Below are 12,262 nucleotides of genomic sequence, written 5' to 3' on the forward strand. Positions count from 1 at the left end.
ATAATACACAAGATATTTATTTTTATGGTGTGGTCAATCATGAATACTAAAATAAGAACACAAGTAATTTAAGCGGTAACCAAGAATTAACTCAAAACTATTGATGTTCAACAATTATCCATAGCTACAACCCCAAAACAAAGGCTTTTAGCCACTCATAATGTTCATAAACTCAAAAACAATTGTCTTCATGCAATTCCAAATTAAAGAAGTAAAGAATCGAAACCTACGATGAATTCTTTATATTTGCTCTTACACACCACAAAGAAGTCAAACCCTTACAAAATAACCCTAGGTCCTATTTATAGAGTTTAGGAAATAAATTTTCAATATTAACCCAAGTAGGAATCCTAATTAAAATAGTTAACCGATATACATAGACAATTCACCTCTCTTCCACTCTTTGCCCTCTCTCCCTCACCTCTCTCCTCCTTCTCCCAATCTCGCTCGCCTCTCTCTTCCCTCTTCCAATCTCGCTTGACATATATACAAATGCATATGTATAATATACAATTATCTAATTGATATACATATACAATTCACCTTTCTCCCACTTTTTGTCCTCTCTCGCTCGCCTCTCTCCTCTCTCTCCCAGTCTCGCTTGCCTCTCTTCTACCTATAACATGTAGCTACGAATTGTAATTATCAAACTATAGTTATGGAGAGTAATTAGGCTATTTTTGAGTAGCAATATGTGAAAGTTCCTCAATAAACATTACGAATTTCAGATAATGATAATTGGGCCCGTGCAAAGCATGGGCTTCCCCTTTCTAGCATATACATACACATCAAAATCGAGAAAGATGTAGGAATTAATGAATATAGATAATGCATATAGTTGACTCTAATTAATTTTGAATTAAAATACTGATGATTGATCAGTAACCTTTTTGTGGACGTAGGTCAACAAAGACTTGGATCATAAAATGAAGTGTTGTTGTGTTGCTTCACTTTTACGGATGCAAATCAAATGTCCTCACAAATGAAATGAAAATCTACTATCTTACTACTAAAATTAATTTATGTCATTCGTTAAAATTTTAGCTTATTTATATCATTTTTGTTTGAGAAAAGGTTTATTCATGTCATTATTAGTTAACTGAATGACATAGATGAACCAAATTTTACACGATGACATATATGAGTCTTTTCTCAAAGTTTGCTGACATATTTGATATTTTTATTTGTTTTAAATGGTTGAATTAATGATGTGGGCTATATCATAATTGACCACGCATAAAAATGATTTTGCAAAACTAAAATATTTTTCAATTAACAAATATTGACTTGAATGAACCATTTTTTTAAAAAGAAAAATGGTATAAATGAGCCGACTTTAAATTTGAAATTCTATAACATATTTAATGTTTTCCCCCTTTTAATTATGGATGTGTTTGGTATGAAGGAAAATATTTTCCTAGAAAATGTTTTCTTGGCAAACAAGTTGCTTTTTGACTTATTTTCTCATTTTTGGTTGGTGACTAGAAAATATTTTTCGAAAAAAATTTTAGTGTTTAATTTATGAATAAAAAATATTTTTTTAAAATAAATTTAAATTTTTTTTGGAGGTGGGTGGGTGGGGGGCTGGGGGTGGTAGGAGGTGGGGAGGGTATGATAAAAAATTGAATTTAAAAACAAGCTTTAAATTTATTTTTTTGGGGGGGCTGGTTTGAGGGTAGGGACAAAATAAATTATTTTTTTCAACAAAAAAATAATTGTAATTTGAAATTGGAAGAGAGTTTTGAAAAATGTTTTCATTAAGTTTTGAATTTTGAAGTAAAGTCATTTTCCTTAAATTTGAAGAAAATGAGTTGATTTAAAAACATTTAATCCAATCAAACATGAAAAAATTGAAAAATATTTTCCTTCATACCAAGCACACCCTATATGTAAAAACAAAAAGTTCAATTACTCCTTACATAAAAGAAAAAAAAAAGGTGCAATTATTCCTTCTAAAAAAAAGTATCTGGAATATTGTAGAAGCCTCTTCCTGTTCGTATCTAAAATTAAGCGAAGAAGATGCTAGATTACACTCCAATTGCTTGAGTTTCTCAGATTCATCGACTATAAATATCACCATACTTTCTCTAGTTCATCATCAGCAAGTCATCAAACAAATCAAGCACTACAATTAACAATTTAAAAAATCCTCTGTTTTCTTCAAACAAGAAAGCTTCCAAAAATGTCTCTGATTCCAAGCTTCTTCAGTGGTCGTAAGAGCAACATCTTCGACCCATTTTCCCTTGACTTATGGGATCCATTCGAGGGCTTCCCAATTTCAACCAATGCCCCATCATCTACTCGTGAAATCTCTGCTTTTGCAAATGCAAAAATCGATTGGAAAGAGACCCCAGAAGCTCACGTCTTCAAAGTGGACGTTCCGGGGATAAAGAAAGAGGAAGTGAAAGTTGAAGTGGAAGAAGGAAGGATTTTACAGATTAGCGGTGAGAGAAGCAGAGAGCAAGAGGAGAAGAATGATCAGTGGCACCGTATGGAGAGGAGTAGCGGTAAGTTTACAAGGAGATTCAGACTGCCGGAGAATGCAAAGACGGGAGACATAAAGGCAGCGATGGAGAATGGGGTGCTCACTGTGACTGTTCCTAAAGAAGAAGAGAAGAAAAAATCTGAGGTGAAGGCCATTGACATTTCTGATTAAACACAAGTGCAGTGCAGTGCAGATCAAAAGTCCTTCTGTCAATAATGTTTGTTTTCCTAAGTATTTTGGTTTGTTGGGAAATTAAGCTTTTAATCTGAATTTTGTGCATGTGTAATGTCTTAAGTTGTAAACAAGAAAATTTAATTTCCTTGAGAATTTAATTAATGAATAATTTCCTTTTGTCTTTTTCATTCTCTTGAATTTTGTTTCTAATACTAGATGGATAATGCTTGTGCGCGCAGGGGGCTTCATATTTATGTATATTTTAGTGTACATATTTATATTATATGCTTGGCAGGGATAGCCGTGCGCCCAACATTAAAAGGTTTTTGCGATCGAAATGTACACATACAGAAACATAAATATACATGGTTAGGAATTGTTTCTGGATTAAATGCACAATATATCGTTTGTAGTTGTGTTATTTACATTCTGCACTATTTACGTAGTGTTGCATTTTGTGTTAAGACAGAGCTTGAGAAAGAGTACCTGCGGAAAAAGATGGAAAATAAATTTACTTTCAAAGTGAAATATTTAGTTATTGCGGCGGAATTTGTTGTAGTGAAATTCTATCGGCTAAAATAACTAGTGTAACAATTAATTAAAACATAGATAACACAATTACAAAGAAAAGAGAAAAGAAAGTAAATGAGCTACTTATTATTTAATAAAAAAAAGAGTAAAGCATATCAAACGCTCACCTGGTCAACCTTCCAATTTAACTCAGATACCCATAAAATAATACAAACTTGCTAATTTGAGGGACTCACCTGTAAAGAGAGGCCAATTTCAGTTGACAATGACTTAGATCCTCTCTAACTTTTCTTTTATTATGTTCTCTTCGTCTACAATCACCTCATCCTTTCCTTTCAATGCTTGCTCAGTTTTCTCAATATTTGATTCTTAAAAAAAAACAAAACCCATTAGAAGGAAAGAGATGGCTAATAATTAATATTTGGTAGCCAAAATTGAAACAAAACAAATTTACATCCCAAGCACTAATCCAGAACTCACTATTGCAGAATTATCTAACAACACAAGGAAAAGATATGGAATTTAAAAACATGACAATGACAATAGCAACGTACAAAGTATGACAACTGCAGAATAGGCACCTCCCAAATTTATAATCCAAAATTGTATCTCCCTATTAAGTCATTAAATGCTGGCTAGTCATTTATCTTTCTTTCTAAATATACATATATTACTTGTTTTCACCATACCTACAATCTTAGAGCTGATTTCTGTCAAAAATTGGACAGTGGACAACTAAAATTAAAAACTTATATCAAAGGAGAAGAAAGCATTTCTACTATACCCAAATTTAATTTAATATTTTGTGTTAATCTTTTTATTTTAAATTGGGTAAAGAATATAACAAAATATAAATAGTTTGTAGCAATATAATGTTTCAATCATCAGAAAGCAAATGTAACGACGACAGTGTACACTAACAATATGAATAAAAAGAACACCAAGAAGTAACTATGATTATAAAAGTATTTTTTAATGACGTACATCTTGAGGTGCTTGCATTGAAGCTTCAACATAAGAAAGTTCAGAGCTTTACTGATATTTTTTAAAAAAATTCAAAGCTTTGAAGTAATTAAGGTCACAGAAACAATATGAAATTGCAAATAAAGTTAAAATAAACTATGATGCATTAGAGAACTAATACCAACTACCAAGTTCTTTCACATGACTCTTTTTCTGTTGGAATTGTACTCTCCTTCCAAGGCAAATGAAAGTATTTCATCTAAAGTTCAACTCACCTTATTTTGTGGTAGATATTTTTTGATTGCCACTGGAGATGGACCTACCTGTAGGAAGAAGCTCTCTCTTGTGAGGCAGGGTATGAATGTGTGTGCGCGAGTATAATATATATATATAATTAACTAAATTACAATATAAAAAAAGTTTTATCTAATATATCTCTCAATCTTTCTTTGGTGAACATTTTCAAAGAGTCTGAGCTATATGGCTAAAAACAAAAAGAGATTATGTTAGTCGAGAAAAGACTCTTTTTTATTTAATAGTCAAAGGATCCCTGTTAGTTAGCTATCCAAACCTCAGTTGTTCATCAGGAAAACTCAAGAGTATGGACATGTCCCTCCGTTATGATTCCACTTAAATACTTTCCCCGACTTTGGGTCAAAGACAAAGTTCAAACTCTCTGTTATGATCCCACTTATCCCACGTAAATACTTTCCCGACTTTGGGTCAAGTGCAGAGTTCAAACTCGTGACGTGCACATCTCTCACTGTAAGTTACTACTACTCAAAAGATTTAGCGCCTGTTTGGAAGGACATCCTGGTAATTGAAGTTGGTGTAATTACACTGTCTGTCATGTTTGGTTGGACAGATAATTACTTGGTCAGCAGGTAATTGGTGTAATTGGCAGGGGTAATTACACTCTGTAATTCACAGGCAGGGATTGTGAATTTCTGGTGTAATTACCAATTGATTACTTTTTTTAAAAAAATTCTATTTTTATTTTTTTGTTCTAATTTTTTTACTTCTATTATTTTAAGTTCTTTTTTTTATTATTATTCTAAAAATTCGTAAAAGTTTATTTTTTATTTTATATTATTATATTTCATTTTCTTCTTGTTCTCAACCTTACTTTACGTAATTCTATGCAATTTTTTCGTATTATCTATTTCTTTATGCCATGCTTATTTTCTCATTAGCATAATTTTATTAGTATTCTAATTTTTAAATTAAAATAGAATTTATTGTTAAGTAAGGTTATAGACTTACGTTTTCTTTATTAAGAAAAAAATAAAAATAAATCATATTTATGCAATGTTGAAATTTGTTATAAGAGTATTATGTTGAAATTTGTTATAAGAATATTATGTTAAGTTTTTTGTTTTGAATTTATAACTTATGTTATATTTTCAGTTTCATTTGTTTTAGTAATATTGAATTCACATTGCACGTCGTTTTTTAATTAAAATTGATAGATTATATTTTTGTCAAACATTTAATAATTTATGACATTTTATTTATATATTAATCTTTTTATCAAACATGCATTTTGCGATGTTCGTACAAACTTCATACTTTTAGTTTTTACAATCAATTCAATTGACATATATTAATTTGAAAAAATATAAATCAATTATTTTTTCATAATATTAGTTAAAGAAAATATTTTTCTTAATTAATATATTTTCAAAAAAGAATATATATCTTAAATATTTAATTTAATGTCATTTGTAAAGTTTTTATTTGTCTAGTATAAATTTTAAATAATTAATTTTTATTTTTAAAATTTAATATAATTTTATGATTGCAATTGTGCATCGAAACAGAACATGTGTAATTACAATGTGACATCCAAACATGACATGTGTAATTACAATGTAATTATTACTAGACAGTGTAATTACTAGACTGGTAATTACTTCCCTAATAATTACTACTCTAGTAATTACACCAAAATCCAATTATCAGGTGGCTTTCCAAACAGACCCTTAGGCAAAATATGATTACTTTTGCAGCATATTGCTGCTATCTTGTGTTGTTGCGTAAAACATTCAGCATCACCTACACCCCCAGCCACCAACCAGCCAATGGTATTGAGAGAAACAGGTTCTTCTAGAACAGACTTATTTACGACATCACTAGCACTTATAAGTGCATCTAATTAACAACAGAACTAAAAACTACAAATACAGTGAGGGAGCAAGATAGTAAAGGCCATAATTAATAACAAAATGGACTAACTACATGGAATTTAGTCGAATCCTAATGCAAGTACCGAACAACAAAAAAAAAGTACTATACTATATAGGATTATGCTTTATTAGCAGCTAACATTGAAGCTAAGGCAATGTTGCATTCTATTTGCTTGGCATCTCCACTTCACTCTGCATTCGAGCTCAAACAAGTTGTTGCCTTTCTCATCAAAACCAATAAACCTCTCTCACTACTCCCACTTTCTCGGGTAACTTATACCTTGTTGAATGAACTTAATTCACCTACACTAACATATTCCATAAACAATTACTAATTGAGAATTCATGACCCAAAAGACCAATATAAAGCGCCATAATTTAGAGCTTGTTTGGATTGAATTAAAAGTTCAACAAATCCACTTTAAGTAATTTTTAATTTTTGGGAGAGATTTTTAGCTGTTTGAGAAATCTTGCTGAAGGTAATTCTTTAATTGATGCAATTTTCTTGTTTCATCAAATGCGTAGTTACAATATGAGTGTTCATTTGTTCTTAAGGCTTGTGGGGGGTTACAGGATCTTTTACGTGGGAGAATTGTTCATGTGTATGTACAGAAACTTGGGTTTCAATCGAATTTAGTTTTGTTAAATGCACTTCTTCATTTGTATGCTACTTCTGGAGCAATGGATGATGCCATCTTTCGGTTCGATATAATTTGCATAAAAACAACATCACCATTTACTCAAACATTACCAATAATTTAAATTCTAAAGGTTAGAAGACTTATCCTAGATCTACTGATAGACCCGTAGGTCAATTCGAGTATAAGTAATTGAAAATCCTTAAACTCCAAGCTAAACCCACAAATTTGGAACTTCGACTTTGACGAAAAGAAAGATGAGACACAAAAAAAAAATCTACATTGAAACATGAAAAAACCTTACCTGGAGAATGCTAAAGAGAAGAATTGAACTTTGATGTGCAGACGGTGGAGCATAAATGAAGAAGATACCGACAGAGTAATGCATACATACATTGATAACACAAGAGGAAGACACGTCACAATAAGGAACTGAAAAGACAAAATTGATAACACCGGAAGAAGACACCTAGTCATTATGGAGAATTGAAAAGACAAAAATACCCTTGAAAGCAATGAAGAGGCATGTTGAAACAACCCTTTTCTAATATAAGAGTAATAGAAGTAATTGTTATTTATGTTATTGAGTAAGTAAAGCACATCGTGTTAATTACTTTATACACACATTATCTACGTAGTTGTCACAATTCAATCCATTGGTCATGTGGACACCTAATCAAACATGTAGAAAATAAATGAAATACATTCCAACTCCTGTAAGGACATGAAAACATTTGTAATTACTTTATTTATAACCTCCAAGAGACCAACTAAATCCTTTTTAGAATTAGTCTAAACATGTACAAAGAGCTACTAAAAAAGTATTATCTATAAAAAAAAAATAAGACACAATACTCACCATAAGAAAGAAAAAATAAAGTTTGAGATTATCATTGTCTTCACATATGAAATATCATTGATCCTACAATCAGACTATGCCAAATGACATAATAAAAATAGTATCAGTACAAACAACACATACTAGTAGGCATTACCGATCGATTCAAACCTACCACCTGATAAAAAATAGACATTCAAAAATGATCATGCAATATGAAGGTTATACCATCCCAAGTCTCTAACCACTAACTCTTACCTCCCTCAGTAAATGTCATAACTAATGCACCTTGATTTTCATGTCATTCTGTTACTATCACTGACCCTATCAGCCAACTTGGTATTCTCTCTCAATTTTTCATACCAATTTTCTGGCCCCTTTGGAACATAACATGAAACTGTCGACTTAAGCCAACTTATCCATACCAAACTAAATCCAACACCATTTATAAAATTAAGTTCATCATAATATAAATAGAAACCAAAGTTTAGAAATAGCTAAGAATTGAGTTTTCATAAATTCAATCAATAGTCAAAAGAGTTCATACAAGTAAAGAATTGAGTCCCCATAAACTCAACTCAATAGTTGTACCAATTATGCGAAAATAAGCCCCGAAGAATTGAATTGTCAACAAGCATATTATATACAACAACCATCACAAGTAACGCATAGCCCAGACTCTCAGTCCTTACCCTGACTTACAGTAACATGAACCATGTACCACCTGAGTATCTACAAGTCACCTGCGATCAACTCACCTTTCAAATAACCCTAACCACTTAGTGATCCAACAATTATGTTATGAAGAAGTAAATCAGGTTCACTTATGGAACGATAAAAACATATTTGGTCCTCCATGATACCCGAATTCATATTGTTAGTGTACCGGTATGGTACTGGAGTAATCTGTAGTTAGTATACCGATGTGGTATTTGAGCCACCTGTATGTGGATATCCATGTATACCCAAGTCAATCGTTAGTTTATATCAGACGTGGTATCCGAGCCAATCATGGGAATATTATGTACCCGACTTGGTATTCGAGTCAATCATCAAACACAAACAATCATGCACAATCACAAATAAAATGAACATTAACACTTGAAATTACAAGTCACATAGTCGATTCATTGTATGAGATTATAAACATGTTTCTATTACATATGGTTTCATATGGTCTCCCCATTACATACACAAGTGATACACTAGGCAGTAAACATGCACCTATATCTATTGGACCACACAAACCATTCTAACTAGAAAACTCAAGGCTAAACAAGAACTGGAGAACCACCTCTAGTCATTATCTCGTCTTTCACCTTAACAACAAAAAACAACAATCTATTAGTATTCAAACTTTGTGATCGAATACCTTTGCGTGCAGTCTTCGAACATCTACAAGATGTAATGCAGGAAAAATAGGTCTAACTACTTAATTGAAGGAAACTTTGCCTACAAATAATATAGGGAAAATGGTCTGATATACCCTCGTTATGAAAGTAGCTCATATATACCTTTACCGTTATACAAACGACTCACGTATATCCCTACCGTTATAAAATGAGCTCACATATACTTTTCATTTAACAGAAGTGAAAAAAATATATTTTAAATTTTTTGTAAAAAAAAGAGTTAGGGGTATATATGATTTTTCTAGCAAAGTTCAAGGTATATATTAATATTTTTCATACATAAATTATTTTTTGACTTCTTTGATTATCATTATTTGAGTTTCTTATTCATATTTTATTTTTTTTCTTTCATTACTTAGTGTAAAGAAAAAATCTAAAACTATTTTTTTTTTGTGACAATATTATAATTTAAAACTATTTTTTTTACTATATTGTAATTTAGTTTTTGTATTTGAGAAAAAATAGTGTCATTTGTAATACATTTTACAAGAATATTAGTGAAACATAAATAAATTTGACCATCAAAATAATAAATCTAAATTAGCCATTGAAACAAAAAAAAAAGTCATGTTTGAGGAGGATTAAATATACCCATACGGGAATATATATATATTTTTTAAAATAATTGAAAAATTAAACCAAAATTAATTTTTTTTCACTTCCGTCAAAGGAAAAGGGTATATGTGAGTCATTTGTATAACATGGGCAGGGGCGGATCTACATGGAGGTTAGGGAGTTCACCCGAACCCCCTTGTCAAAAAATTATACGGTATATATAAGGTCAAATTCTGTTTTTATGTGTCTATATATTAAAATGAATCCCCTGAACACATATAAAGAGGCTAGCTCAGTGGTAAAGGGGGTTCAAGAATTCGCTTGGACGTCATGGGTTTGATTCTGCGTAACAACACTTTCCTTAATTTTTTCTTGTTTTCTTCATTTGGAAAATCAAATAGCAAGGTTGAGATGAGCTCAACATTTTTGGGTTGGATCTTTATTGTTTTTTTTTTTCTTTCATTTTTTTAATGTTATTTCTCCTTTTCAATATTCATTTGTTCGAATTTCTAAGGCACATTATTTTTATTTTTGTATTTTATTATTTTTATCTCTATTGCTCATTTTATTTTTACGTAACTCTCTTTTTATATACTAATTCAAAGGAACTTTTTAAAAAACTGTCAATTATTCTTAAACTTGAAATTGAGTTAGAGAAAAAATACTTTAAAGATAAGTTAAACTTAACTTAATCGAACGAATAAATTTGAAAGGCATGATTATTCATCATATTTCTTTCTCATTTTTTCAGTTCTATTCTAGATAGACGTAAACTACATTTAAATGATTTATTCATTTTTTTTATCGATGAAAAACCTTATAAATTGAATAAATGAACAAAAAATTGGCGATGCCATTTATTTATCCTTTTAATATGCATTATAACATTAGTAACTCAATCCCCACACATTTTAAAGAGTATTAAACAATTTTCAAAGTAACATATGATTGAATGAACACTAATTCAATTTATTTTAAAAATTCAAAATAAAGTAAAACAATAAAAAATTAAAGAAAAAAATCACTTTTTTTTAAAAAAATAATCAATGAATCACAGTAAAAGTAGGAAGAAACACTAAATGTGGCATGACAAGACAAGTTATATTTAATGGATTAAGGATAATTTTTTTCTTTCCCGATCCGTTTTCTCCATTTTTTTATGTACTTCTTATAAGTTGAACCCCCTCCACGAAAATTTTGGTTCCGCCACTGAATATAGGGATATATATGAGTCACTTTTATAACGACAACTTTAAATGACAAAGTTGAGAGGTATATAAGACCTTTTTTCCAATAATATATGTTACTCTATCTATCTCAATTCTTGACACGGATAAAATTTAAAAAATCATTTAAGTTGTTAATCAAGCACTACAATAAAATTTTTTTAAAATCCTCTGTTTTCTTCAAACAACAAAGCTTCCCAAAAATGTCTCTTATTCCAAGCTTCTTCGGTGGTCGTAAGAGCAACATCTTCGACCCATTTTCCCTCGACTTATGGGATCCATTCCCAATTTCAACCAATGCCCCCATACTCTGCTCGTGAAGTCTCCGCTTTTGCAAATGCAAAAATCGATTGGAAAGAGACCCCACAAGCAAAGTGGACGTTCCGGGGATAAAGAAAGAGGAAGTGAAAGTTGAAGTGGAACAAGGAAGGATTTTACAGATTAGCGGTGAGAGAAGCAGAGAGAAAGAGGAGAAAAACCATCAGTGGCACCGTATGGAGAGGAGTGTGTGTGTGTAATTGTCTAATTTTTAAACATGAAAATGTTGTGAGAGTTTAATTAATGAATAATTTCCTTTTAACATTTATTTAGTAGTTGTTGTTTCTCTTTCCCATTCTCTCTAATTGTTTCAAGACACAATGATCCTCATCAGAGGCGAATTCATGATTTTTCGAACATGGGTGCACCAAGTAAAATGTATTGAAGTGAGAATTGATCCTTAATCCTCAAGGTCAAAAGCTCAACATTTAACCATGTGGACCGTTTAGACTTCATGTAGTACGGGTGCAAAAATATAATATTATACAAAATCTTAAAAAATATACATATAAAATATCTAATTTTACGAAGAGACCACTGGTGCGGTTGCCCTTTTTTTTGGCTCTAAATTCGCCACTGATCCTCATAGTTAATATTTCAGGTGGTTACTCATTTTCTTTTATCATCTAGAGTTTATTTGGTAGGAAGAAAACTTTTTTTCATAAAAAAATGTGTTTTAGAAAATGTTTTCTTAAAAAATAAATATATTTTTAATTTCTTTTTTGTTTGATTGGTGAATAGAAAATACTTTTTACAAAATATTTTTTAATATTTGATTGGTGATAAAAAAATATCTTTTATTTTGGTATGAGACTAGAAAGTATTCTTTAAGAAAATAATTTTTGGCTAAAAAATCAACCTCGATAATTGATCTAGAATCCTCTAACATCTGAACTAGGACAAGACCCCGACTATCCTAACTGGGGTATTAGGGGA

The 12,262-nt window shown here is 30.8% G+C and overlaps 1 protein-coding gene across 1 annotated transcript; it reads left to right on the forward strand.

Moving 5' to 3' along the window:
- Window positions 1-1,952: 1,952 nt before the first annotated feature.
- On the forward strand, window positions 1,953-2,846 carry LOC125870880 (17.6 kDa class I heat shock protein-like). The gene has a single exon (XM_049551429.1). It carries the CDS (start codon window positions 2,183-2,185, stop codon window positions 2,654-2,656), a length of 474 nt encoding a protein of 157 aa, XP_049407386.1. The 5' UTR covers window positions 1,953-2,182; the 3' UTR covers window positions 2,657-2,846.
- The last annotated feature ends 9,416 nt before the right edge of the window (window positions 2,847-12,262 follow it).

This window comes from Solanum stenotomum, chromosome 7 (assembly GCF_019186545.1).
Source record: "Solanum stenotomum isolate F172 chromosome 7, ASM1918654v1, whole genome shotgun sequence".
Classification (NCBI taxonomy): Eukaryota; Viridiplantae; Streptophyta; class Magnoliopsida; order Solanales; family Solanaceae; genus Solanum; species Solanum stenotomum.